At 44.0% G+C, this 25324-nt stretch overlaps 1 protein-coding gene across 4 annotated transcripts in view; it reads left to right on the forward strand.

The window, feature by feature from the left end:
• Positions 1-17710, forward strand: part of CBX5 (chromobox 5) — a 49037-nt gene extending 31327 nt beyond the window's left edge. For 3 of the 4 annotated variants that reach the window (XM_004053275.5, XM_004053277.5, XM_004053276.5), the window contains exons 4-5: positions 2441-2541; positions 6752-17710. In XM_004053275.5, coding sequence (XP_004053323.1) covers positions 2441-2541; positions 6752-6902 — 252 coding nt within the window. In that variant the 3' untranslated portion in view covers positions 6903-17710. The remainder of the gene's footprint in view (positions 1-2440; positions 2542-6751) is intronic. The other variant, XM_055357054.2, reaches the window with a different exon arrangement.
• Positions 17711-25324: the final 7614 nt, after the last annotated feature.

Here is a 25324-nt window from a genome sequence, read left to right on the forward strand (position 1 = left end):
ACAACTTAGTCCATGCACCAGCATTCCAGCTGTGAGCAGCTGTGTGCACATCTGGGAACTTCTTCCCCTTAAGCGCCCCCAAAAGAGCCTATGTTTTTAAAAGTCAGTATCTCTCATTGATCCACGCATGGAATTTCCTTCCAATTGTGAATTTTGGTATCTTTGGGGACCACCCGGACCCCAAATGCTTTGTATGTCTCAGAGGAAAGCAGGTGAACATAAGATCAAAGAGATTTTATTATGAAAATCGGGCAGTAGAGATTTAGTTCATTTGGGCGTCTCTAAATCTTTTTTTGTGTGTGTGTTGCCACTAGAGAGGCTAGCATTATCTTCCATAATAAAGTTTTTTCAAATTACCTAGTTTGGGCCGGGTGCGGTGGCTCACGCCTGTAATCCCAGCACTTTGGGAGGCTGAGGCATATGGATCACTTGAGGCCAGGAGTTCAAGACCAGTGTGGTCAACATGGTGAAACCCTGTCTCGACTAAAAATACAAAAAATTAGCCAGGCGTAGCCGGGTATGATGGCTCACATCTGTAATCTCAGCACTTTGGGAGGCCGAGGCGGGGTGGATCACCTGAGGCTAGGAGTTTGAGACCAGCCTGGCCAAAATCGTGAGACCCCTGTCTCTACTAAAAATGGAAAAATTAGCCAGGTGTGGTGGCACGCACCTGTAATCCCAACTGCTCAGGAGGCTGAGGCAGGAGAATCGCTTGAATCTAGGAGGCAGAGGTTGCAGTGAGCTGAGATTGTGGCACTGCACTCCAGCCTGGGCAACAGAGCAAGACTCTGTCTCAAAAAAAAAAAAAAAATTAGCCAGGGGTGGTGGCAGGCACCTATAATCCCAGCTACTCAGGAAACTGAGGCAGGAGAATCACTTGAACCTGGAAGGTGGAGGTTGCAGTGAGCTGAGATTGCGCCACTGCACTTTAACCTAGGCAACAGAGGGAGACTGTCTAAAAAAAAAAATTACCTGGCTTGTATAAAATTTTGCTTTTTGGCTCTCATCAGTGTTACTACACATGGATTTGAACCTGTGCTCCTTGTCTAGATTGTATTACTACATTTAGACCAAGTTTCAATACTCATCTCATGAATTATCAAATTTTTTCTCTCTCTTAAGAGACAGGTTCTCGCTATGTTGCCCACCATGGAGCACAGTGGCGTGATCATAGCTCACTGCAGGCTTGAACTCCTGGGCCCAAGGGATCCTCCCACCTCAGCCTCCTGAGTCGGAGTAGCACACTTCAGGTGTGCACCACTGTGCCCAGCTAATTTGCAGAGACAGTTGCCCATGTTGGTCTCCAATTCCTAGTCTCAAGCAATCCTCCTATGTCAGCCTCCCAAAGTGCTGGGATTACAGGCATGAGTCACTGCACCAGGCCAGTTTTTTGTTTTTGTTTTTGTTTTCTTTTTTGTTTGTTTTTGTTTTCAGTCATGGTCCGGTTCTACCTTCTAATGCTAACAATCATCTACATCCAGAGGGGATAGGCACTGACCAGGGCCTTCTCTCTAACCAAGCGTATAGGTATTGGTGTTTATGATCTCTGAAATTTTGCTATTTAATAGTATTGGCCTTACATAATTCTTACCTCTATTCTTCCATAAATACAGGTGACTGTGAAATGTGTCAAAATTATTGTTTAGTGTTAAGGTAAACTAAAAGTCTAAAAAAATAAAGATTGAGAGAGAGGTAGTATATTTGAAGTTTGTAAAATGAAAAGATACAGTTAGGGTAAACATGGTATTCTTTATCATTTCAGAAGCTTATTTACAATATTAAGGAGATTCCAAGTGAGTGGGATTAGAGGAATTCCTAGATGTTGACTCCAGAGTATCTTTCTTTTCTTCCCCTTTCTTTTTTTTTTTTTTTTTTTTTTGAGACGGAGTCTTGCTGTGTTGCCCAGGCTGGAATGCAGTGGTGCGGTCTCGGCTCACTGCAACCTCTGCATCCCGGGTTCAAGCAATTCTACTGCCTCAGCCTCCCGAGTAGCTGGGGTTACAGGCACCTGCCACCATGCCTGGCTAATTTTTTGTATTTTTAGTAGAGATGGGGTTTCACCATGTTGGCCAGGCTGGTCTTGAACTCCTGAGCTTGTGATTCACCTGCCTCGGCCTCCCAAAGTGCTGAGATTACAGGCGTGAGCCACCATGCCTCTGACTCCGGAGTATCTTATAGGACATTAGAGACTTTTAGGGTTCACCACCAGTCTTCTGGAGGAATTCCAGGAAAGATAATCACATCATACAAAAATATCTCTTGGCATCACTGTCACTTCATTGTCACTGTCAGTACTTAGTATTAAGTTCTAAAAATTTTTCTGAATTGGTGAAAGAAATGATATCAGGAGATATTAACTTAGGTTATGTTTTGTTGAGCCTAGAAGCAGGGAGTTTCTTTACTCTTTCCACAAGCTGTAACCTTTATCTTCTATTTATAGCAGAGCAATGATATCGCTCGGGGCTTTGAGAGAGGACTGGAACCAGAAAAGATCATTGGGGCAACAGATTCCTGTGGTGATTTAATGTTCCTAATGAAATGGTGAGAGAGATTTGGCTTCGCTTTACAATTGTGTTTCTTTGCCAGTGACTTGAATTTGTGTGGAAGATAGGGTGGCAAGACTGCATATTCCCAAACCATGAATTTCGAATGTCAGAGATCTTTTTTTTTTTTGAGACAGTGTTTCGCCCTTTGTTGCCCATGCTGGAGTACAGTGGTGCGATCTCACTCAGCTCACTGCAACCTCCGCCTCCTGGGTTCAAGTGATTCTCCTGTCTCAGCCTCCCGAGTAGCTGGGATTACAGGTGCCCGTCACCGTGCCTGGCTAATTTTTGTATTTTTATTATTTATTTATTTATTTATTTTTGAGACAAAGTCTCTTGTTGCCCAGGCTGGAGTGCAATGGTGCCATCTTGGCTTACCGCAACCTCCGCCTCCGGGTTCAAGCAATACTCCTGCCGCAGCCTCCCGAGTAGCTGGGATTACAGGCATGTGCCACCATACCTGGCTACTTTTATATTTTTAGTAGCGACAGGGTTCCTCTATGTTGGTCAGGCTGGTCTCAAACTCCCGACCTCAAGTAATCCGCCTGCCTCGGCCTCCCAAAGTGCTGGGATTACAGGCGTGAGCCACTGCGCCTGGCCCATTTTTGTATTTTTAGTAGAGTCGGGGTTTTGCTGTGTTGGCCAGGCTGGTCTTGAACTCCTGGAATGTCAGAGATCCTTAACTGATACCAATTATTGGTGTTAAATGGGAATTATGCTTCAGAATGGATTGCTATTAAGCAAATTATAGTACTACATATCAGAAAAAAAGGTAAATTTGAGGTAGAAAATATATAAAGGTCGGGTGCAGTGGCTCACACCTGTAATCCCAACACTTTGGGTGGCCAAGGCAGGCGGATCGCTTGGGGTCAGGAGTTCGAGGCTAGCCTGGTTAACATGGTGAACTCCCATCTCTACTAAAAATACAAAAATTAGCTGGGTGTGGTGATGCATGCCTGTAGTCCAGCTACTTGAGAGGCTGAGGAAGGATAATTGCTTGAACCTGGGAGGCAGAGGTTGCAATGAGCTGAGATCGAGCCTCTGCACTCCTGCCTGAGCGACAGAGCAAGACTCCGTCTCTAAAAAAAATAATAATACATAAATAAATATATATATATATAAACATGACTTAACCATTTGTTTACACAGTTCTGAATTACTTACTGTAAGACCATGGGCCTGTGATCCTGGGCTAGGAATCAAATGAGGCTTTCTGCCATCACTGAGGGCCAAACCTACTGAATAATGTCTAAAAGAGAAAAATAATCTCAACAAAAAGCATTAAAGCTAATACTGGCCAAAGCACAAGTTATTTCATCCAGTAGAGAGAGGATGGCTCTTAGATGAAAAGGAAGTAGTTCTTCTCAATTTGATTTCTTTTTTTTTTGAGACAGAGTCTCTTTCGCCTGGAGTGCAGTGGCGCGATCTTGGCTCACTGCCATCTCCGCCTCCTGGGTTCAAGCGATTCTCCTGCCTCAGCCTCCCAAGTAGCTGGGATTACAGGCGCCTACCACCATGCCTGGCTAATTTTTGTATTTTTAGTAGAGATGGGGTTTTGCCATGTTGGTCAGGCTGGTCTCGAACTCCTGACCTCAAGCAGTCTGCCTGCCTTGGCCTCCCAAAGTGCTGGGATTACAGGTGTGAGCCACTGCGCCCAGCCCTAATTTGATTTCTTAAAGACAGAGTGATTTATGGTGTGGTCCTCACTACCTCTGTTTCCAAGTATTCTGAATTTGTGATACATAGAGGGTTTGTGTTGCAGTGCCACTAAAGAAACATGTTACCTTAAAAGTTGTATAATCAAGGCCGGGCGTGGTGGCTCACGTCTGTAATCCCAGCACTTTGGGAGGCCGAGACGCCGAGACGGGCGGATCACAAGGTCAGGAGATCAAGACCATCCTGGCTAACGTGGTGAAACCCCGTATCTACTAAAAATACAAAAAAAAAATAGCCAGGCTTGGTGGCAGGCGCCTGTAGTCCCAGCTACTTGGGAGGCTGAGGCAGGAGAATGGTGTGAACCCAGGAGGCGGAGCTTGCAGTGAGCCGAGATCCTGTCACTGCACTCCAGCCTGGGCAACAGAGCGAGACTCTGTCTCAAAAAAAAAAAAAGTTGTATAATCAAAAGGCTTAACATTTTATCTGATGAGAGTACTGCTGGTAAATTACCCAGAAACCTGTATTTGAAGAATTGCCATATTCTGTCAGAAGTAAGGAGCTAGATGGACTGCTTGTTTTGTTTTGTTTTTTTGAGACAGCGTCTTGCTTTATCACCCAGGCTGGAGTGCAGTGGTACCATCTCGGCTCACTGCAACCTTCGCCTCCCAGGTTCAAGCAGTTCTCATCCCTCAGCCACCTAAGTAGCTGGGATTATAGGCATGTGCCACCACACCTGGGTAATTTTTATATTTTTAGTAGAGACAGGGTTTCATCATGTTGGCCAGGCTGGTCTCGAACTCCTGATCTCAAGCAATCCACCTGCCTTGGCTTCCCAAAGTGCTGGGATTACAGGTATGAGCCACCACGGTGAGGCTGGACTGCTTTTTAAAAATTTTACTTTAGACAGTGTCTCGCCCTGTCACCCAGGCTGGAGTGCAGTGGCGTAATCACAGCTCACTGCAGCCTTGACCTCCTGAGCTCAAGTTATCCTCCTACCTCAGTCTCCTGAGTAGCTGGGACTACAGGTGCATGCCACCATGGCCTGCTAATTTTTAAAAAGTTTTTTGAAGAGACCAGGTCTTCCTATGTTGCCCCGGGCTCAAGTGCTTTTCTCACCTCGGCCTCCCAAAGTGCTGGGATTATAGGTATGAGGCGCTGTGCCTGGGCTGGACTGCTTTTTCCTACTCAGCCATATGTGGTTACTTACAATTTACATTAACATTAATTGGCTTTTTCCACCATAGTCCAAATTTGAGTATCTGCTCCAATAAGGTGGTAATTTTTCTTGTCCACATCTCAGGATAATTTTATTTTGTTTTTTATTATTTATTTATTTTGAGACAGGGTCTCACTCTGTTGCCCAGGCTGGAGTGCAGTGGTTCAATCTCAGCTCACTGCAACCTCCACCTCCCAAGCCCAAGTGATCCTCCCACCTCAGCCTCCCAAGTAGCTGGGACCACAAGCATGCACCACCATGCCTAGATGATTTTTGTATTTTTTGTAGAGATGGGTTTTGCCATGTTGCCCAGGCTGGTCTCAAACTCCTAGGCTCAAGCGATCCACCTGCCTCAGCCTCCCAAAGTGCTGGGATTACAGGCATGAGCTGCTGTGCCTGAGCTTCTCAGGATAATTTTAATTTTTTTTTAATTGATTTGGAATCATGCTTAAGGAACCATGTGGCTAGATTTTTTTTGTTATAGTTGGTATTAGAGGCCCTACTGAGATAATTGAAATTTGTAGCTAAATTTTTATTTGCTCGTTGTTCCAATCCACAGTTCTGGCCAGAGGGGTAATGAGTATTTAAACGGACACAAAGCGAGGAGGGTTAAGACCCCTTCACTTAGATGATCTGGAAACTGGATTGACCAACCTGTGTATAATTGACTTGTGCATAATCAATAGAGCTGAATGTAGGTTTTTTTTTTTTTTTTTTGAGACGGAGTCTTGCACTGTTGCTCAGGCTAGAGTGCAGTGGCGCGATCTCAGCTCACTGCAAGCTCCGCCTCCCGGGTTCACACCATTCTCCTGCCTCAGCCTCCCGAGTAGCTGGGACTACAGGCGCCCGCCACCACGCCCGGCTAATTTTTTGTACTTTTAGTAGAGTCGGGGTTTCACCGTGTGAGCCAGGATGGTCTCGATCTCCTGACCTTGTGATCCACCCGCCTCGGCCTCCCAAAGTGCTAGGATTACAGGTGTGAGCCACTGTGCCCGGCCCCTGAATGTAGGTTTGATTGGGTTCACTCACATGCTCATATTCACAAATAAAAATTTTGGAAGCAGATTAATATTATTTATTATTCATCTTTTTAACCTAAGCCCACCATGGTTTACATCTAAATTCTAGCTACAGACATCTGTTTCTGTATAATATATTAGCTATTAATCCATTTACTTAAATTTCTTCTTGAAAATATTGAAAGGGTCCTTTTCACCTTGAAACCAAGGTGAGGAGGAAATCAAGTCAACTAAATCCATATAATGACATAAACGTATGTCTGGACAGATTCTTTCACTCTTCCTCTCCTTTTAAGTCTCATATTCTTTCTCTCCAGGAAAGACACAGATGAAGCTGACCTGGTTCTTGCAAAAGAAGCTAATGTGAAATGTCCACAAATTGTGATAGCATTTTATGAAGAGAGACTGACATGGCATGCATATCCTGAGGATGCGGAAAACAAAGAGAAAGAAACAGCAAAGAGCTAAAGGAGGGGATGGTCTCTGTCATTTCTCTTTGTACATAATACATTCACCTCCCTGCCTCCTCTCCTTTCTACCCACCCCTTTCTATCCTAAACACATCCATAAAAAATGTGCTTATCACTGTGCTCCACAGGAGAAATGTTGGTATTGGTTCTCTTGTAACATAACTGATGGTCTGATTAATGATAAGTGTCTCTCTGTGAAGACCAGGCATTTACATACTGAGTGTAATACCCACAGTTTTTTTTTCCTTTGCCCTGATCTCTTCCTTCTGCTCCCCTGTGACCTCAAGATGAGTTTTAACTTTTTAATCACCTTAGAGTCTTGATCTTTTCAGGGTTGGTCGCTTTTTAGGTTGGGGGATTTTGTTACAATGATGTTGAATTTTGGTTTCTTGCTTTGGTTCTTAGAACATGTTGCTGACTAGCTGGCCTTTGTTCTGACATGTTGAGATGGAAAGGATGTTGCCCATCTATTAAAAAGTCAATAGCAACTGCCTACCTGTTGGGGCTTTCCCAACCTTGTTCAGCTCTACCCAGGAGAATACAGGGTTTCTGGTGTGGTCTTCTGGGCCATCCTCTGTTGTTCATCCTCACTCATCCTCCCAGAATTACTCCATCCTTTGGAAGATTTGAGATTTTACACTGAAATCTGTCAAGACACTCTTTTTAGCCCCAGGACTTTCGGTATTGCTTTTAGCACTCCCCACTTCTGCTTCTGTAAAGTGATATCAATTTGTGATAAAATGACAAGATTATTAACTGTGGAGATTTGTAGCTATAGTACATGAGGATGATGGGGTAGGGTACAGTTGTCTTTATTATCATATATGGTATATATGTATGATTTCTTTCCATTCCTCATATTTAGACTGTATATTTATGTAGGTGTGAGTGATTGCCTGGTGCTTGCTTGTGCCAAGGTGCTAGGCACCCTCCAACCCTGCCAACTTTTGTGGCCTCCCAAAGCATTCCTGTTACCAAAGAGGCTTCAAACCTGACCCTCACTTCTCAGTGGACCCGAGTTTCCCTTCCATGCCATTATTTTCAGTGGGGAAGTTTTAGAGGTGAGCTGTTGGCCACAATATCAATTTTAAGTGTTCATAGCAGTTATGTCTCCTGCATTCTTGGCTCCTGGATTTACCACCAAGAGTCCCCAAAATATTAATGCTCTTCCCTTTTTCTACCCTCAAACTTATAGTTGTATCTTATTTTTTAAAATGAATTTTCATGGCCAGGCACAGTGGCTACCGCCTGTAATCCCAGCACTTTGGGAGGCTGAGGCAGGAGAATTGCTTGAAGCCAGAAGTTTGAGACCAGCCTGGGAAATGTAGTGAGACCCCCTGTCTCTAAAAAATATAAATAAAAATAAAGGCATGTTCCTGAAAGACTGTCACCTTGGAAAGTGACAGGCCCTGGCATTAGCATGTTGACACAACCTTTTCTTCTTACTCAGCAAAATACTTCGTTTTGGTTTCTTCTTGTGTTGCTATTGAGAAATTTGTCTGATCATATCCTTCTGCCTTTGTCCCCCAAGAAATGCCCTACTTTATCCTTTTCTTTTTGTAGTTGAGGAGGGCTAGAGAATCACAATTAAAAGTAAGGAAATAGCAGGGTTTTGAGGATCCTTGTCCCAGCCCCAAAGCTGAGGAAATAAGAATAAATGCTTAATATAGCCTTAATTCTAGAGCGCACCAGCCATGGGGCTGCTTTTCTTGTTGTTTTTGATTTTTAAAACATACAGCTGTCTGGCCAGGAGCATCTACCATTTCTAGATTATTCAGAGTAATGAGGGGAATGGATGGATTGCTCCAGTCCACAGATGAGCCACATAATATGCAAATCATATACCCATTCATAGCATTTGTTAACATTGCTTCCCTGCTCAGCTGCTGATTGAATTCTGTGTGCTTATATAAATTATGTCAAAAATTATACTGCATAATTGAGGTGACAGCTGTTGCTTCAGTGACATGACAGACTGGAACAATGAAGCTTTTGGTTTAAGTCAGCCAGGAAAATCCTTCTGAATGGTAATGTGATTGGGCAAGAGCTCATAAACCATACCTCAAGTGGGTGGGAGTTTTATCTCTATATTCCTTCTCTCTCTGAAGGAATTAAAGGCCTAGATCAAGTGCTGGATAATTGACAATTGCTTGTACTTAATCTGATCGGTATCTAAAAGAAGGAAAGGATGGTCAGGAAACATTTATCATAAATGTAGCCAAGGATATCAATTAGGGTAGACAAGAATAAGACAAAAATAGGCCAGAGCTCCTGAGGAGGTGATTTGGATCTCTTGATTTGCAGAAAATGACAGCCTATCCAAGTGGCCCAGTGTATGCCTCCCAGTAGCAGTGGGCATGTAAACTGCAGCGACCTTATTTTTAAAACCAAAAACCTAGTATGTGGACAAAGAGCATGACAATATTTGGTACTGAGATTGGTTCTGAGAAACCTGGGGCATGTGGCTTCTGTGGTTATAGGTAATATTTAAGACATTCATAAAAATCTGATATTCTTTTACCGAAATAACCCCAGTGTCATCTGCTACTTACCATCTCTTAATAGACTTTACTCTGTCTTTTTTGTCTTCGGTTTATTGTACTGAGTGCCGCCAAAACAACTTTTGTTCTCTTCCTGCCTACCTGCAGCTGGTTCTATAGGAATGTAGGGAGCCAGAGGCCAGTATTGATTTCAGCCCTTAGCACGAAGGAAATCAGATGCCTGCTTCCAGCATTTGTTAGTGTTGAGTAGATGTTCTTGCCCTAGAAGAATTACAGCCTCAAACAGAAACCTGTTTCATGGAGCTTTCTCCCCTCAGAAGAGTTAATAGTTAAGAGCTAAGCACTCTTAAACACCTAAGTCTCAAATGCTAAAAATTTATTTTTCTTGTGTTTAGTCCTCTTTCAAGACATCTTTCTAAGCCTTTCAGTAATCAACATTAAAAGATCTCCCTTTCTTCAGAGTTATAGCACAGCTTTGCCCAGTAGAGGCTACCAAGGACAGCTTAGCAGCCCTTTGATTGCTGGGCTGGGCAGATGGCCTTCAAGTTAAGATCAAATGCCGGGAAAATCAGCCTACATGGGAGCACCCATTTTAAACCTGGAGAGAACCATGATGTTTTCTTCTTCAAATAACAATCTAGTTTTTTTTCCCCCAGTACTAAAATTATATTGTCTTTCAGACAATATAATTTTTATTTAAAATTGGAACATACTATCTTCATGCTTTCTAAGCTAAATCTTAATTTAGATTTCACTCCTCAGTAGATCCCAGAGAAGAAGCTATATAGGATCCAGATTCAAATTTAACAGTGTCTTCTACTTTTTTAGTTATGTTTTCTATCAACTCCTGCTGCCTTTTCAAATAAGGATATTTTTCAGGAGACTCTTCTACTTGTCCACTGACTGTATTTTTTCCTTTTTGATCCGTAGCCCTGGTTAAATGGCTGACATCCTTCCGTGGATGATTCTTGGAGGTAGTCTCAGAATTCCAAAGTGATTGTCTGTCTTCTTCTTGTCTTGATCCTAATGCAGACATTCACCTCTATTATTTATTTTTTTTTTTTAGACGGAGTCTCGCTTTGTCACCAGGCTGGAGTGCAGTGGCACAATCTTGGCTTACTGCGCCCTCCACCTCCTGGGTTCAAGCGATTCTCCTGCCTCAGCCTCTCGAGTAGCTGGGACTACAGGTGTGTGCCACCATGCCCAGCTAATTTTTGTATTTTTGGTAGAGATGGGGTTTTACCATGTTTGCCAGGATGGTCTCGATTTCCTGACCTTGTGATCTGCCCACCTTGGCCTCCCAAAGTGCTGGAATTACAGGCATGAGCCACCGTGCCTGGCCACCTCTGTTAAATTTTTGTGGACAAAAATAAAATTGTCATTATTTGTTTGCTCTCATGGAGCACTTTCAGTAATACAATTTTTTTTAAATTCCAGTTGCCCTCTTTGTTGCTCTGTCCTCTGTAATACCTGACTTTGCTAAAGACTTGAGGGGTGGTTTCAGAAGAGGGTCAGGTGATGGGAAGGCAGGATGAGAAAAGCCCTGGACTTGCATGTTTGAGAAGGCTTCCAACCACATCTTCACTCAGACTCTTGGAATTCCTGTCCCCAAAACAAGCTTCTGTTTTTTGCTCACAATGCTATTATTTCTAAATTTTTCCTGAATTACTGAGAAGCAGTCATTAGCTTTGTTAAGTTTGGTTTGGGGACATTGTTGGTATCAAAAATCGAAGTCTTATTCATTTGATGTAGACCATGAATCATCAATAACTGGTTGCTGGAAAGCTTGACTACCATCCACTGGGGTGCTATTTTGAGAAGGATTTTTGGGTATCTTTGTAGTCTGCAATTAGTTGATGATTGCTTTCTAGTTTATCAACTGCATTTATATTTGCTTTTCTGTTCATGGAAAATCCATTATTTGCTGGGGTTTTTTGTTTGTTTGTTTGTTTTTCCCACTTAAAGCAAGTAAAAGTGGTCTGAGGTTATCCTTGTTTTTCTTCGCGGTTTGCCATGTGTGAAAGTAGATTTCCTGCTATTGATATATTCTCATTATAGACAGAATAGTGGAGAACAGTGTTGCCATGGACAAAATCCAGTTTTGGTCCACTCTGGGGAGCATTTGGACCTGTGGTGCTTCTAACATTAAAAGTCTAGATGGTCCTTGACTGTCCCCCAGCCATACTGCATACTACTTTGTGCATTCTACTTTGTGTCATTAATGAAAGATTGGTCCTGTCCCCGTAACTTAGGCATTTATTATTCTTAACTCTTCATTCCTATTCTGTAGCCACCCTGCAGTCCATTTTCCCTATGTTCAGGCCAAACCACAGGGCATTGGGGAAGGTTTTTGAGATTTTCATATTGAGATTTTATTGAATCTGTAGTTTACCCCAGCTTTCCTAAGGTACAGTGAGGGGTTGGAGGGATCTGTGTTTGGCCCGGGGAGCAATTGTCTCTACCTTAAGGTTCAGTTTTGAGGGCATAAAATACTGCTTTGCAATGTCATGAGAACACCATTAGATCTGAAATGTGGAAATGGTTTCTCACAATTTAAAGGAAAAACCCACTTTGCACCCATGATCCCATCATTTTGGTTGAGATTTTAGAATAAAAATTATAGTGTTGAGATCCGTACTTTTGTAATCAGACCACCAAGCATGCCTGTGGCAAGGCAGAGAGGAAAGGTCTGGAGCCAGTGTATTGCAGTTTCATGCTACCTTTACCTGCTAATCATAAAAATTATGTTTTCAAAAGTAGATGACACTAGCCTTACACCCAAAAACATGTTCTGAATTAGATGCCCCCTCACCCAATTTTTATTAAGCTTTCTAAATTCCAGCCACATTGCTGTACATCAACATTGGTTTCATTCAACAGACATTTTTTTTGGCCTGAAGATACAAGGTTCAGAAAGAGGCCATCCCTGCCCTCAAATAACTTTCATACTGGTGTGTGATGAACTGACCATTAATAGTTTAAGTGCTTACAACCTATGTTTCTGTTCAAAAAAAATAGTTTGGTATAATAAATGCTATAAACCAATACACATTTCTGACTTGGGGACAGAGACAGACTGGCTGATGTTGTATAGTTTGTAGCCCTGGAGTAAGAAGTTGACATTAATTTCGGCCTATATGTGGAAAAGACCTATAACATTGGGTGAACTGAGCCAGCTGGCCATAGAACACAAGAACATATTCCAGGAAATAAATATAGCTGGAGGGTTGGAAATGCTGTTATTACTGAGAGAGAAAACAGGTGAGTTGGGATTGAGAACTCCTGATTTTCATCCCTGGTTTAGATTCTTGGCCAAAGTAGTGGTAGAGTTAATCTTTGCTTGTGGAAAGCATTAACTATGTTGCAGATTCAGTTGTGTTACATTATTGTGGGTTCTATAACAACATATTCCTCATGGACACTTTACCAGAGTTGCTCACACCTTTTTCAATTTCTCATCCCTTTTGGAGGAATGAACATGAGATGAGACTTAACTGCCTTTAAGCCTAAAACGGACATGCTTTCCAATGACAAGAGATTTTCTAAAGAGAAGGCTTGAAGCCCATCTGTTAACACCTGAGCATCTACTCTGAGCAGTGCAGTTTTATTCAATACTGGAGAGAGGGTGATTTCTTTTTTTTTGAGGCGGAGTCTTGCTGTGTCTCCCAGGCTGGAGTGCAGTGGTGCAATCTCGGCTCACTGCAAGCTCCGCCTCCCGGGTTCACGCCATTCTCCTGCCTCAGCCTCCCGAGGAGCTGGGACTACAGGCGCCGGCCACCACGCCTGGCTAATTTTTTGTATTTTTAGTAGAGACGGGGTTTCACCTTGTTAGCCAGGATGGTCTCGATCTCCTGACCTCATGAACCACCCACCTCGGCCTCCCAGAGTGCTGGGATTACAGGCGTGAGCCACCACCGGGCCGAGAGGGTGATTTCTAAGCAGAGAATTGTATCAGTTATGTGGAAACCTTTGCCAGAAATACATATACCTTGTATATTAAATCTGAGTCTCAGATTTAATCATCGAAGCCTAGCTGGGTTAAGAAACAGTCTGATCGTAAGGATGTTGTCGATTCTGACCCATGGATGACCACAAGAAAAAGATATTTATTTCTGCCTGGATAATTGAGAGTTGACTAACTTTGGAAGTCAGAATTCCCAGGAATTAGAGTAACTGCTCTGGAAAGTTAAAGTGTGAAGTTTTTTAGATAGTTTCATAAAAACAATTCTGGTTTCTTTTTGCTTGTGCTGACTTTCTTGGATTTTAATCTACCTCATCTTGTCTTTTTAGAGTTACTTCAACTTGTCACTTTAACATTGTGCTTGACTTTGGTTGTTTTCTAAGATGGAATTTTTCCTGTTCATTGACAGCTTGTTCTCTTGTCTTTTCATTCTGATCCTCATTTCATCTAACATCATCTCATATTGCTCCTCTGTCAAGAGAAATGTTTTAAAATAGTTTAAAGTCTTGTTTTATGGGAAGAAAGTGATCCTCCAATGCTATTTGTTTCTGAGGTCAGTAAGAGAAGGAGTTAAAACAAGGCAGTGGGGAGGGGAATGAATCCTGCACTGGAGGCAAAAGCTGACAAGGAAAGAGCCATTAATTAAGACAATTTCAAAGTCAACTGATTGTGATCATTAATGTCACAATAGATCAAAACCTAATTATCACAGCCTAGGTAAGAGCCATCAGTATTAATCGGAAAATCTAATAGGAAACTATTATCAAGAAATTAGGCCAAATTGAATGCAGTGAACTTTTTATCTTGCCATTCTCTATTTTTTTGTGATGTCCCCTGGCATTGGCAGGTGTGACCCTAACAGTCGATTCAAGGCCAAGTGGCCAGTTTGTCCGCCTTTTTTAAGGGATTTCTTTTTATTTTTAGGAATTCCAAACAGAGTTAACCTAAACTGTCATTGCCAAAAGATCAGTCTTAAACTTTCTTAGCACCTGTACCTGTTTAATGTGATCAGCTATCAGTGAGGAAAACAAAAAAAAAACCTATTTAGGTCTTGGAATGGTTCCTGTACCTAGAGTATCCATATTGAACCTTTTTTTTTTTTTTTTTTTTTTGAGATGGAGACTTGCTCTTTTGCCCAGGCTGGAGTGCAGTGGCGTGATCTTGGCTCACTGCAACCTCCGCCTCCTGGGTTCAAGCAGTTCTCTGCCTCAGCCTCCCGAGCAGCTGGGATTATAGGCGCCTTCCACCATGCCCGGCTAATTTTTGTATTTTTAGTAGAGACAGGGTTCACCATCTTGGCCGTGCTGGTCTTGAACTCCTGACCTTGTGATCCACCTGCCTCGGCCACTCAAAGTGCTGGGATTGCAGGCGTGAGCCAGCGCCCGGCCACAGTATCTTTATTACAGCTCACTGCAGCCTCAATCTCCTGGGCTCAAATGATCCTCCTGCCTCAGCCTCCCAAGCAGCTGGGACTACAGGTGCACACCACAGTGTCTGGCTAATTTTATTATTTAAAAAATGTTTTGTAGAGACAGTCTCCCTATGTTGCCCAGGCTGGTCTTCAACTCGTGAGCTCAAGTGATCCACCTGCCTCAGCCTCCCAAAGTGCTGGGATTACAAGCATAAGCCACCGCACCCGGCCCCTAGTGAACATTTTACTGTATGTGTTGATAAATCATCTTTTGAGTTTCTGTTGTATGTGGGGACTTCCTACACTGGCTGCTGTGAAGAGGTATGGAAGAAAGGAGAGGCTTTCTGCCTAGAAATTCTTTGAGAACACCTGAAAAGACAGTTTAATCATGTCACAACACTCTTAAGGCTCAAGTCAGTGTTCTGGTTTCCGGTAGCTTTAGGATTGGATTCTAAACGAGGGCTGGTGGTGAGTTTGGTGTTTGTCTCGTGTCACCCTCACCCCTCACCTCATCAGTTTAGGATAAGAGACATAATGATTTCTACCAGAATCCAAAGTAAATCCAAAGGGGGAGAAAAGACATAACTGTTTTTTCTTCTACCTTTTTTTTGTTAAAGAGTTACATCTCTCACAGGAGGAAAGAATTCAACAGTCTATATGATTAGTTAGAGAGAATATTTTCATCCCCTCTCCCTGAATAGAAAAGCAGGGGTCACCATTTGTATCCTTACCCTTGAGGTGTTTTTGAAGATGCTGTAACTCTTGAAGTTGAGCTGAGGCAGAAAGGTTGGAAAAATGCAGCCCTCTGGGTATTGTGGGGAGGGATGTGATGTAGTAAGAGGGTATTTTGTGGTGCTAGGATTCCCACGCCACCAACTTGCAGCTTTATAAGAGCGCTACCAAGAACCACCGCTGGGGAAAAGGTTCTTATTCATTGTTTCTGTTGGAATGTGATCTTGCTTTCTGGATTTTAGGAATTCAGGTTACTCAGTATAAACTCTGAGAAATCAGTGTGAGTTAGTCCTTCACCTCCTAAGATAAAGTGAATATTTCTTTACAAAATAATTCATGTCCTTAATGTTAAAGATGTAATTTTATTTTCAAAACATCTATAACATGACTTTCAGAAGCAGTTCATTTTTCCAAGATTCCTCACATTATACTAGATAAATAATAGGCCTTCAGTTAATACCCTTCCGTTATTGAATTAATCTAGTTTGTGGAATGAGGTGTATCCTGCCAACTTCCCTCTGCTCCCAAGTACACTCTGAGAAGTAAAATGCTCTGGGAAATGGAACAAAAATCGAGTGGATGCTGACTCTGTGTGCCCACCTCCTCAACTGATTGATAATGGTTGACCTTGGGCAAGTCACTTCTTTCAATGCCTCAGTTCCCCATCTGTCAAATGGGGTTAATAATACTGACCTACCTCACAGGGGTGTTGTTGTGAGGCATTGTAAATCAAAGTTAATAGAATACTTCAGGGTCCTCTGTGGAGGATGTCTTGAGCCAGAGTTTAAGCCTGACACACAGGCTTTGGTCCTCACTGAGCTGTCTCCAAGACTGGAACTACTTAGTGACTCGGCAAATTTTCTGCCCCCCACCCCTCATCAAAGCTGCTAGTTCAGATGTTGACAGTGTTTTCATGAATGTTGGAATCTTACTAGTCCAGACTTAGGATGTTGTTGGGGAAGGCACTTGGGATTTTCTGTGTCTTGCATTCACAGAGGGAGGCCATTTCAGATTCAAGAGCATTGGATTAGGGAATCGTGAGGCAGGGATGCTACTGCTTATTTCTCTCTGCAGGTTGGGGATTAAAGTTCCGTTCCCCATGGGTTTGAAGCAGACTCAGACTGTCTCAGGATCAAAGCAACCCTCAATGGTTTTGATTTATGTCATTGCTTACCACTCCCCAACCAATCCCAGGACAGCTGGGTCTCTGTACCCCTTTGTGGTATCTGTACCTGGGCCTCTCCTTCCTCATAGGGACCAGCTGATTGAATAAATGTGACCACCTTATTTCCACCCCCCCCCCCCCCCAAAAGCTACATTGGAATTATTTTTCCTAGAAATGTGTATAACACTCAGAATTGGGCATTGATCCTTAAAGCTTCATCCCATTCACCGTATTCAACATCTGTCATCTCTTAGTGTCTGCAGTCTGAACCTAACCTTGACCTTTTTTCCCTCTGGTTTGAGAAAACTTTGGACACTATTTCTACTTGGCCAGGTGTGGGCTCAAGAGCCTTACTCTTTCCATCTCAGTTTAGGGGCGCAGCCAGCTCCTCTTCCCAATAGGGCTCTTTCTGCTTTCCCTCTCCTTGGCCCTAGATTTGTAATCCATGAAAAAGCACAAGGTCCTGGCTCCTTGCGGTCACATTCTGGTTCTCTGTGTTTTGTGGACTCTGCTCTCACTGTTCACCCAGCACTAGCAGTACCAGATGGTTCTGTGGAGTCCTGGGGAATGGAGAGAGCACAGTCTGACTCCCTGCCAAGTAGCCAGGAGTTGACTTGCCCATGGTCCGCTGGCTTTCCCACCACTTCCTACAGGATGGGATCTAAGAGACTCAAGAGCTGGGTTTCTTTCAGCACTCTGTACTGTCCCAAATAGCAAACAAATCACTTTGTAGCCAGATTTCTGAATGGAAATGAGAAATTGAATTCTCCATGGACTTTTAGGTTTATGGGGGAGTTTTAGCTGTGTTTCTTGGTTTTATTTCAGCCAAACATGTCTGCTTTTGATTTTTTTTTAAAAAGTATAAGTGGTCTATATATATGTTCACCTTTTAAATGTAAATGTTTAAAAAGTAAGCATTTATGTGTTTCCATAACTGACATCTGATGCAGACCTCATTCTCTCCCCGTCTTCTACCCTCCTCTTTTCCCCCTTTTCATACTCTTGTATTGGTTCTAATAAATGGTTGCTTTTCAAATATGGATTCTGAGTGGTGGTTTAAAGATCTGGGTCTTATGCCCCTTCTTTAATTTGGGCCCTGGAGTGTCAGCTCAATTTCTGAAAGAGCAACAAGACTTGGAGAACATGGGCTTCTTTTCTAAGGATTACTGGTCTCTGACTTTCTGCAAATAACCACAGGTTGGCGCAAGCCTGAGGAAATAAGATAATGCGTATCCTGTTTCCTACTCTTATTTCCTTAACTGGTTCAGTGTGTACCTTTCCTGGTTTCCATGCTCTTCTCTGCTCCTAATGGTTCAGAGAATAAATACTAGCCTTCAGCAACCTAGGGATCCCTAGAAGAGTCATCTCATGGCTATTAGAACTTATGGAATACCACATCAAGCAAATGCAGTCTAAATCAGGTTTGAAAATATGTGAATTTGTAAACATTGTATTTTATCTTTCTGATTTGCTTCACAAATACCAAAGAAACTTCTCTGAGGATGGAAGGCTTGCAGGTCAGTAACATGGTGTGAGGTCAGTTGGAAGTTAGGAGGAGGAAAGTATGTGGATAATCAAGAAATTATTGAATAATATAAGCCTGATGTAGCCCTGAATCTAATGGAGATAGGCAGAAACTCACAGAAGAGAGAAGTGAGGAAGATGAAGGGGTCACCAAACCCAGATATCCTCCCACTGATATGTGAGGCCTCTGGAGCGGAGCACTTGTTTCTACCATCTCTTATCTGCAATTCTCCCCTCTTGTTTTCCTGTCTTGCTGAGTTATAGGGTCTCCCCAGTCTAATCTCATAAAGTCTTATGAAGACATCTGTAGGTTGGCTGGCTTAATGGTCCATGACCTCATAAACATGGGACAGGAGAGCCATTTGGTCCACTTCAGAGCCAGACCCTTCTGGACATTATTTATTTCCTACCACGGAAGCCTGAGACTGCTTGCCCTCTTCCCTTTCGATCTCTTTCTTGCTCTCTAAACATCATGTCACTTTGTCTCTGTCTCAGGCCCACTGGAAAGCACAACTCCAGGGTTTTGACACCCACGCTTGTATTCCTAAACAACTATGCCTTGGTTTTTGTTTCCCTCAGTGAGGGGCTGTGCTTGCATGGCGTTCATTCAGATGACCTCATCATTGCTCATAGCTCTCCTCTCAGGAATCGCCTCAGTGTGCTGGAGAAGTCAGGAACTGGGCAATTTTGCCTCTCCTTTTGTCTTCATTAAAGAGCTTCAGAGCTTGTGAAATCAGTGCAGCACTGGCAGCCTGGGGAAAATGGAGGATCACTGTGTGGGAATCCCCTTCATTGGATCACTGAGCACACAGTTCTATGTTTTTCTTTTCTTTTTTTTTTTTTTTGAAATGGAGTCTCGCTCTTTTGCCCAGGCTGGAGTGCAGTGGCGTAATCTTGGCTTACTGCAACCTCTGCCTCCCAGGTTCAAGCGATTCTCCTGCCTCAAGCTCCCGAGTAGCTGGGACTACAGGCGCCCACCACCACATCTGGCTAATTTTTGTTTTGTTTTGTTTGAGACAGAGTCTTGCTCTTGTTGCGTAGGCTGGAGTGCAATGGCATGATCTCGACTCACTGCAACCTCCGCCTCCCGGGTGCAAGCGATTCTCCTCTCTCAGCCTCCTGAGTAGCTAGGATTACAGGCGTGAACTGTGCCCAGCCTAATTTTTTTTTTTTTTTTTTTTTTTTTTTTAGTAGAGACAGGGGTTCCCCATGTTGACAAGGCTGGTCTCGAACTCCTGACCTCAAGTGATCTGCCCGCCTCGGCCTCCCGAAGTGTTGAGATTACAGGTGTGAGCCACAGCGCCTGGCCTGAGCACACAGTTCTAAATTGCTCTGTTAAGAGTCAGCAGCCCTCAGCCTCTGCTCTTTGGAAGTAAGTGTGAGCTGGGGGTGAAAGCCCCAGTACTGAGGGCTGCTGAATGTGAGTGTGTGCAGAGGAGAGCCCATTATATCCTGTGGACACACCAAAGTGCTCCCCAAGCCTTGAGAGTGACTTGTGCATCTGTGTTGGGGAACAGGAAGACAAGGTGAAAGCTGGGGGCCAACTGGTGTGTGTGGGCATGCCACACAGGCATTGCGGGGGTTCTGTTGTTCAGGCCAAGATGAGGCAGCAGCCACTGTGAGAATACCTCAAGAATTCACCTGCTTAAAGTCACAGAGAAGATGAAGACAGATGAAGGGAAGGGTCTGATTCTCAGCTCTTTGGCTACTTGGCCTTTTTTCCTCTTCCCTGTTGCTCTCCTGCTTTCCCCTCCCACTCCGCAGCTGTAACATCTTGCTTTCCAGGTGCTGGCTCCCTCCTCTCTCTTAGCTTCTGCGTTTATTTGTGAGGCTGTATTTTTTATGGTTTCTCCCCTTTGTCTACTATATTGTGTGTATTTTTCTCTTTGTCTTCTTTTCTTCCTTTTCTAGTCTCTCCACCCCATGTTCTCAACATCCCCTTTAAATTCCATAAGCAACCTCAATTTGGACATTTAATTTTAACCCCATCAAATTATTTCTTATAACAATCTGGGACTCTTTATGAGCTCTTTCTCCCCCATGCTGCTTCTGGAAACAGGTGCTTCTGTTTATGTGTATAATGTGATGCCCCCTCCCACACTGGGAGAGGTGATGCTGGCTCAATAGCCTCATGCCTCGTCTCAGCAAAGCGTTGTTTGATCATTTGGTTATGAGCCAAGGAGGGAGGAAGAGATGCTGAGAATCGAGCTTGCTGATGTATTTGGGGGCTGCTGAGATGAAAAGGTTTAGGGTTATTATTGTAGCCTTTCCTTTTAATTCCTCTTTCTGCTGCTGCTATCTTCTGGAGAAGGAAGCTGGTAGGAAGCTGAGGTATTGACCACAGCTGCTGCAGCTTATGAAATTCTTACAAAATTAGCTATTAGGGAGGCTGAGGCAGGAGAATTGCTTGAACCCGGGAGGCAGAGATTGCGGTGAGCTGAGATCATGCCACTGCACTCCAGCCTGGGCAACAAGAGCAAAACTCTGTCTCAAAAAAAAAGAACAAAAAGAAATTCTGCTTCTACATCTGCAGCAAGGGTAGGGGTAGGGATAGGGGGTGGAGATGGGGTTGAGGTAGGAGGGCAGGTAAACTAGGGTCCTTGCCTTTGCTGTGTAGGAAGGAATGGGAGAGGCCATTCCTTCAGACTGTTTCCATGCAGCACTTACTTATGCAGCCTGTTTCCCCTTTGCTTCTCCCCACTCCACTCCACACTATAATCCTCTGCTTCTGTGCATTTCAGCTATTCTTGGTAGGAGCCAGGACAGCCCAGCTCCTAGACGCCTGGGCCTGTCCTCTGTCACATACCCCCTTGCTCTAGTTCCTGCCTTACCTTTCTAGTCCTGTCTGCGCATGGAGCTGGGAGATAGAGAGGATGGGGCTGCCACAATGCTCCCAGGAGAGAGCAGGGCTGGGGCTCCCTGCTGCTCAAGGGTGTGGTGCAGCCACATGTCTTGCTTCTGGAGCAGGTCACAGGATGCTTCCTCCGTGTTTTTTTCTGCCCTTTTAATTTCCCTCTCCCTGATCTTTTCACTGTTCATTGTCCTTTCTAGTTACTGTACTTTCCTTTTTATCGTCTTCTCAGTTCTTCCCATTTTCCTCTCCCATTTTTTGTTTTTTTTTTGATATGGAGTCTTGCTCTTGTTGCCCAGGCTGGAGTGCAATGGTGCGATATCGGCTCACTACACCTTCCGCCTCCTGGGTTCAAGTGATTTTCCTACCTCAGCCTCCCGAGTAGCTGGGATTACAGGTGCCCACCACTACGCCCAACTAGTTTTTGTATTTTTAGTAGAGACAGGGTTTCGCTATGTTGGGCAGACTGGTCTCGAACTCCTGATCTCCGGTGATCCGCCCACCTCGGACTCCCAAAGTGCTGGGATTACAGGTGTGAGCCACCGCACCCGGCCCCTGTTTTTTATTTTCATGTGTCAGAGAGTACAGAGCTAATAAGGGGGAGTGAGGGAAAGGTTTAAGTTGGAAAGAAAAGTGTAGATGGTTTTTCCTCATTTCCTTTGGAAATGTGGGGAAGCGGGGAGACTACCATCTTTCTCTTCCTGGGAACTGGAGCATCTCTCCATCCCCAGCACTCCTGATTCTCTCAGCAGTGATGTCTAAAACGGATTCATTATCTTGAAAAATAGTTCCAATTCTTATTTTTTGTGTGTGTGTGTGTGTGTGTGTGTGTGATTACATATTTGTGAGAGAGAACACAGTCAGTTATCTGTGTGGTATATTTCTGTTAAAAATTTAAAGATGATCACTTTTGAGAATTTTATAACCCTCCTTAACATGATTGGAGCCATCTGGTTGTTGCAACAAGACTGGAAATTACTGGTCTCCAGTGTCCCACTAAACCAGTTGGGTCCTTATTTCTGTCCGAAATTTTTGCTGCCTTATTTAGCATGGGAATGAAAACTTTCTCTGGGGATCTCCTTTTGTCTCATTCATCAGCCTAAAGGATCATGGGGCAGGTAGAAACCATTTCCCTGATTCCTCTCCCCACCAACCCCACCACCCTCTGCCCAACCCCGCAAAAGACAGGCCCAGCCTGCCTGTAGAGGGAGGTGAGGAACAGTTCCTGGGCTCAGAGATTGGATCTCTCATCCTCACCCTTTGCTTCTCCCCATACTTCTTACACTCAAAACAGAGAAGAGGGGTGGTTGGAGGCCCAACTTATAAGCTTGGATAGAGGGGGTGGAAGAGAGAGAGGCACAAGGTTGTCCCTGTGAAAAACTAGGAGACTGTGGAATAAAATGAAAAAGGATAGCCAGGGATGGGGGCTCAAGCCTGTAATCCCAGCACGTTGGGAAGCTGAGGCAGAAGGATCGCTTGAGTCCAGGAGTTTGAGGTTACACTTATCTATGATGGCACCACTGCCCTTGGCCTGGGCGACAAAAGCAAGATCCTGTCTCAAAAAAAAAAAAAAAAAAAAAAAGTGGAGATGAAGGAGTTGGAAAAATAGATGTTGTGCAGGGACATGTATGCACCACAACACAGATGCTAGGACTGTAGAAGCTCACGAAAGGGGCAATTGAGGCCCTCTAAGGCTGTGTATCCTCTGCCTCCAGGCAGTATCTTCTTCACTCAAACAGATGGCTGGAACTTCACTTCTGCAGAGCTCTGGGCAATGAATCAACTTAGCATCCACTCTCATGTGTTCTGAGTTAGAATAATCTTTGCTCTGGACTGTATCACCTTCCTGAAAATCTGAGAAATACTTGGATTATTTCTGCATTCTGAATGACTTCAATTTTTACCCTAGTATGGGGAGTTGGAGGGCCTGGAATCCCAATGCTTTCTTAATTCCCAAGCCTGTTTTAGGTGGTCCCAGGAAGGGAATGAGAAGGGGGTGTGTATAAAAGAGGGAAGTTGAGGGGATGGCAGTGCAGGTAGCCGCAGGTAAGGATTCCCCAATCCTCATTAGAGATCTCAATTGAATAACTGTTGCTATCTTCAAAGAAGAGATGGGACAGACAGCCCCCTTTACTCCACAAGGAAATGGCAGGTCTGTGTGTATATGAGTTGGAAGGCTATATTCATTTGAATATAACTCTCTGAATACATTTTTGTCCTCATTTGAATATATTAAATTTCACCGAGTCCAAGTTGAGTCACTTTAATGGAGGGGAAGCAATGGCCTAAATAATTCAAGGCAGTAAATAATCCCCAAATCATTTATGAATGTGATTGAAAGGCACTTGGAAGGGGCTTTGGAAGGTGCTTTGTGGACTTCTCTGGGCCAAAAGGAAGAAATCATTAATGGAGGTAAATGAAAAGCTACTCTTAGACCTGTACCAGAATAGCTGTACAGACCCCATGCTATTGGAAGAGCAACAAGCAGGTTGGAATTCTGAGGGCACAAAGAGAGTCGCAGTTATGTATGGATTGAGAGAAGCTAGGAAACAATAAGCTCACAACTGGCATCACTCCTGAATTAACCAATATACCACCTCGGAACAGCCCAGGCACTGGGCAAAATCCTTAGGTAAGAATTTAAGTCTGGCTTTGTTATTCACAAGGTTGAGTAATATTGGCTAAATTAATTCCCCTCTCTGGGTATCATTTTCCTAAGGGGACTCAGCTCAAATATGGGATAATTATTTCATTTTTCCCAAAGTATTTTATCTTTTTATTGTAATCATAGCAAAAAATTGACAAAAGTAGACATTGGAAAAACTATAATCCTATGATGTTAATATGACATATTTTTACATTTGTGTGCTTGACCAGATTTTTGTCCATATGAAACAAAATCCCATTTTTACATAGTGTGTGTACCATTTTGTATTATTATTTTCTGAGATAGGGTCTCACTCTGTCTCTCAGGCTGGAGTGCAGTGGCATGATCACAGCTCACTGCCGCCTTGACCTCCCAGACTCAAGCGATCTTTCCACATCCTGGGCTAAGCCTCCCTCGCAAGTAGCTGGGACTACAGATGTGTGCCACCATGCCCTGCTTTTTTTTTTTTTTCCTAAGAGATGGGGCCTCCCTGGCTGGGAGGCCTGTAATCCCAGCACTTTGGGAGGCCAAGGCGGGCAGATCACAAGGTCAGGAGATCGAGACCATCCTGGCTAACACGGTGAAACCCCACTCTACTAAAAATATAAAAAACTAGTTGGGCGTGGTGGTGGGCGCCTATAGTCCCAGCTACTTGGGAGGCTGAGGCAGGAGAATGGCGTGAACCTGGAAGGCAGAGCTTGCAGTGAGCCAAGATCGCGCCACTGCACTCCAGCCTGGGGGACAGAGCGAGACTCCGTCTCAAAAAAAAAAAAAAAGAGGTGGGGCCTCCCTATGTTGCCCAGGCTGGCCTGGAACTCCTGTGCTCAAGAGATCCTCCTGCCTGGACCAGTGTTGGGATTACAGACATGAGCCACTGTGCCCGTCCCTATTTTGCACTTTTTTTCACTTAACTTAAAAAACAGTTCTGGGCTGGGGGTGGTGGCTCATGCCCGTAATAATCCCAACACTTTGGGAGGCCAAGGCATGAGGATCATTTGAGCCCAGGAGTTCAAGACCACCTTGGGCATCAAAGTGGTACGTACCCCCATCTCTACAAATAACACAAAAATTAGCTGAATGTAGTGGTGCATGCCTTTAGTCCCAGCTACTCAGAGAGCTGAGGTGGGAGGATCGCTTGAACCGGGGAGGTTGGGGCTGCAGTAAGCATTGTTTATACCAGTGCACTCCAGCTTGGGCAACAGAGTAAGACCTTGTCTCTTAAAAAAAAAAAAAAAAGAAGTATCAATGTACTGTGTATGGATTCTACCAGGATCCGTGGTCTGGAGGGCCCCCTGGCCACTTCGTGTTAGTCTCATACCTTTGAAACAGTTGTGGTTCCAGTGTTCCATTCTCAGTTTTTTTTGAGATGGAGTCTCGCTCTGTCGCTCAGGCTGGAGTGCAGTGGTGCGATCTTGGCTCACTGCAAGCTCCGCCTCCCAGGTTCAAGCCATTCTCCTGCCTCAGCCTCCTGAGTAGCTGAGACTACAGGCACCCGCCACCACGCCTGGCTAATTTTTTGTATTTTTAGTAGAGACAGGGTTTCACCGTGTTAGCCAGGATGGTCTCGATCTCATGATCTCGTCATCCCCCCGCCTCGGCCTCCCAAAGTGCTGGGATTACAGGTGTGA

Source organism: Gorilla gorilla, chromosome 10 (genome assembly GCF_029281585.2).
Source record: "Gorilla gorilla gorilla isolate KB3781 chromosome 10, NHGRI_mGorGor1-v2.1_pri, whole genome shotgun sequence".
NCBI classification, from domain to species: Eukaryota; Metazoa; Chordata; class Mammalia; order Primates; family Hominidae; genus Gorilla; species Gorilla gorilla.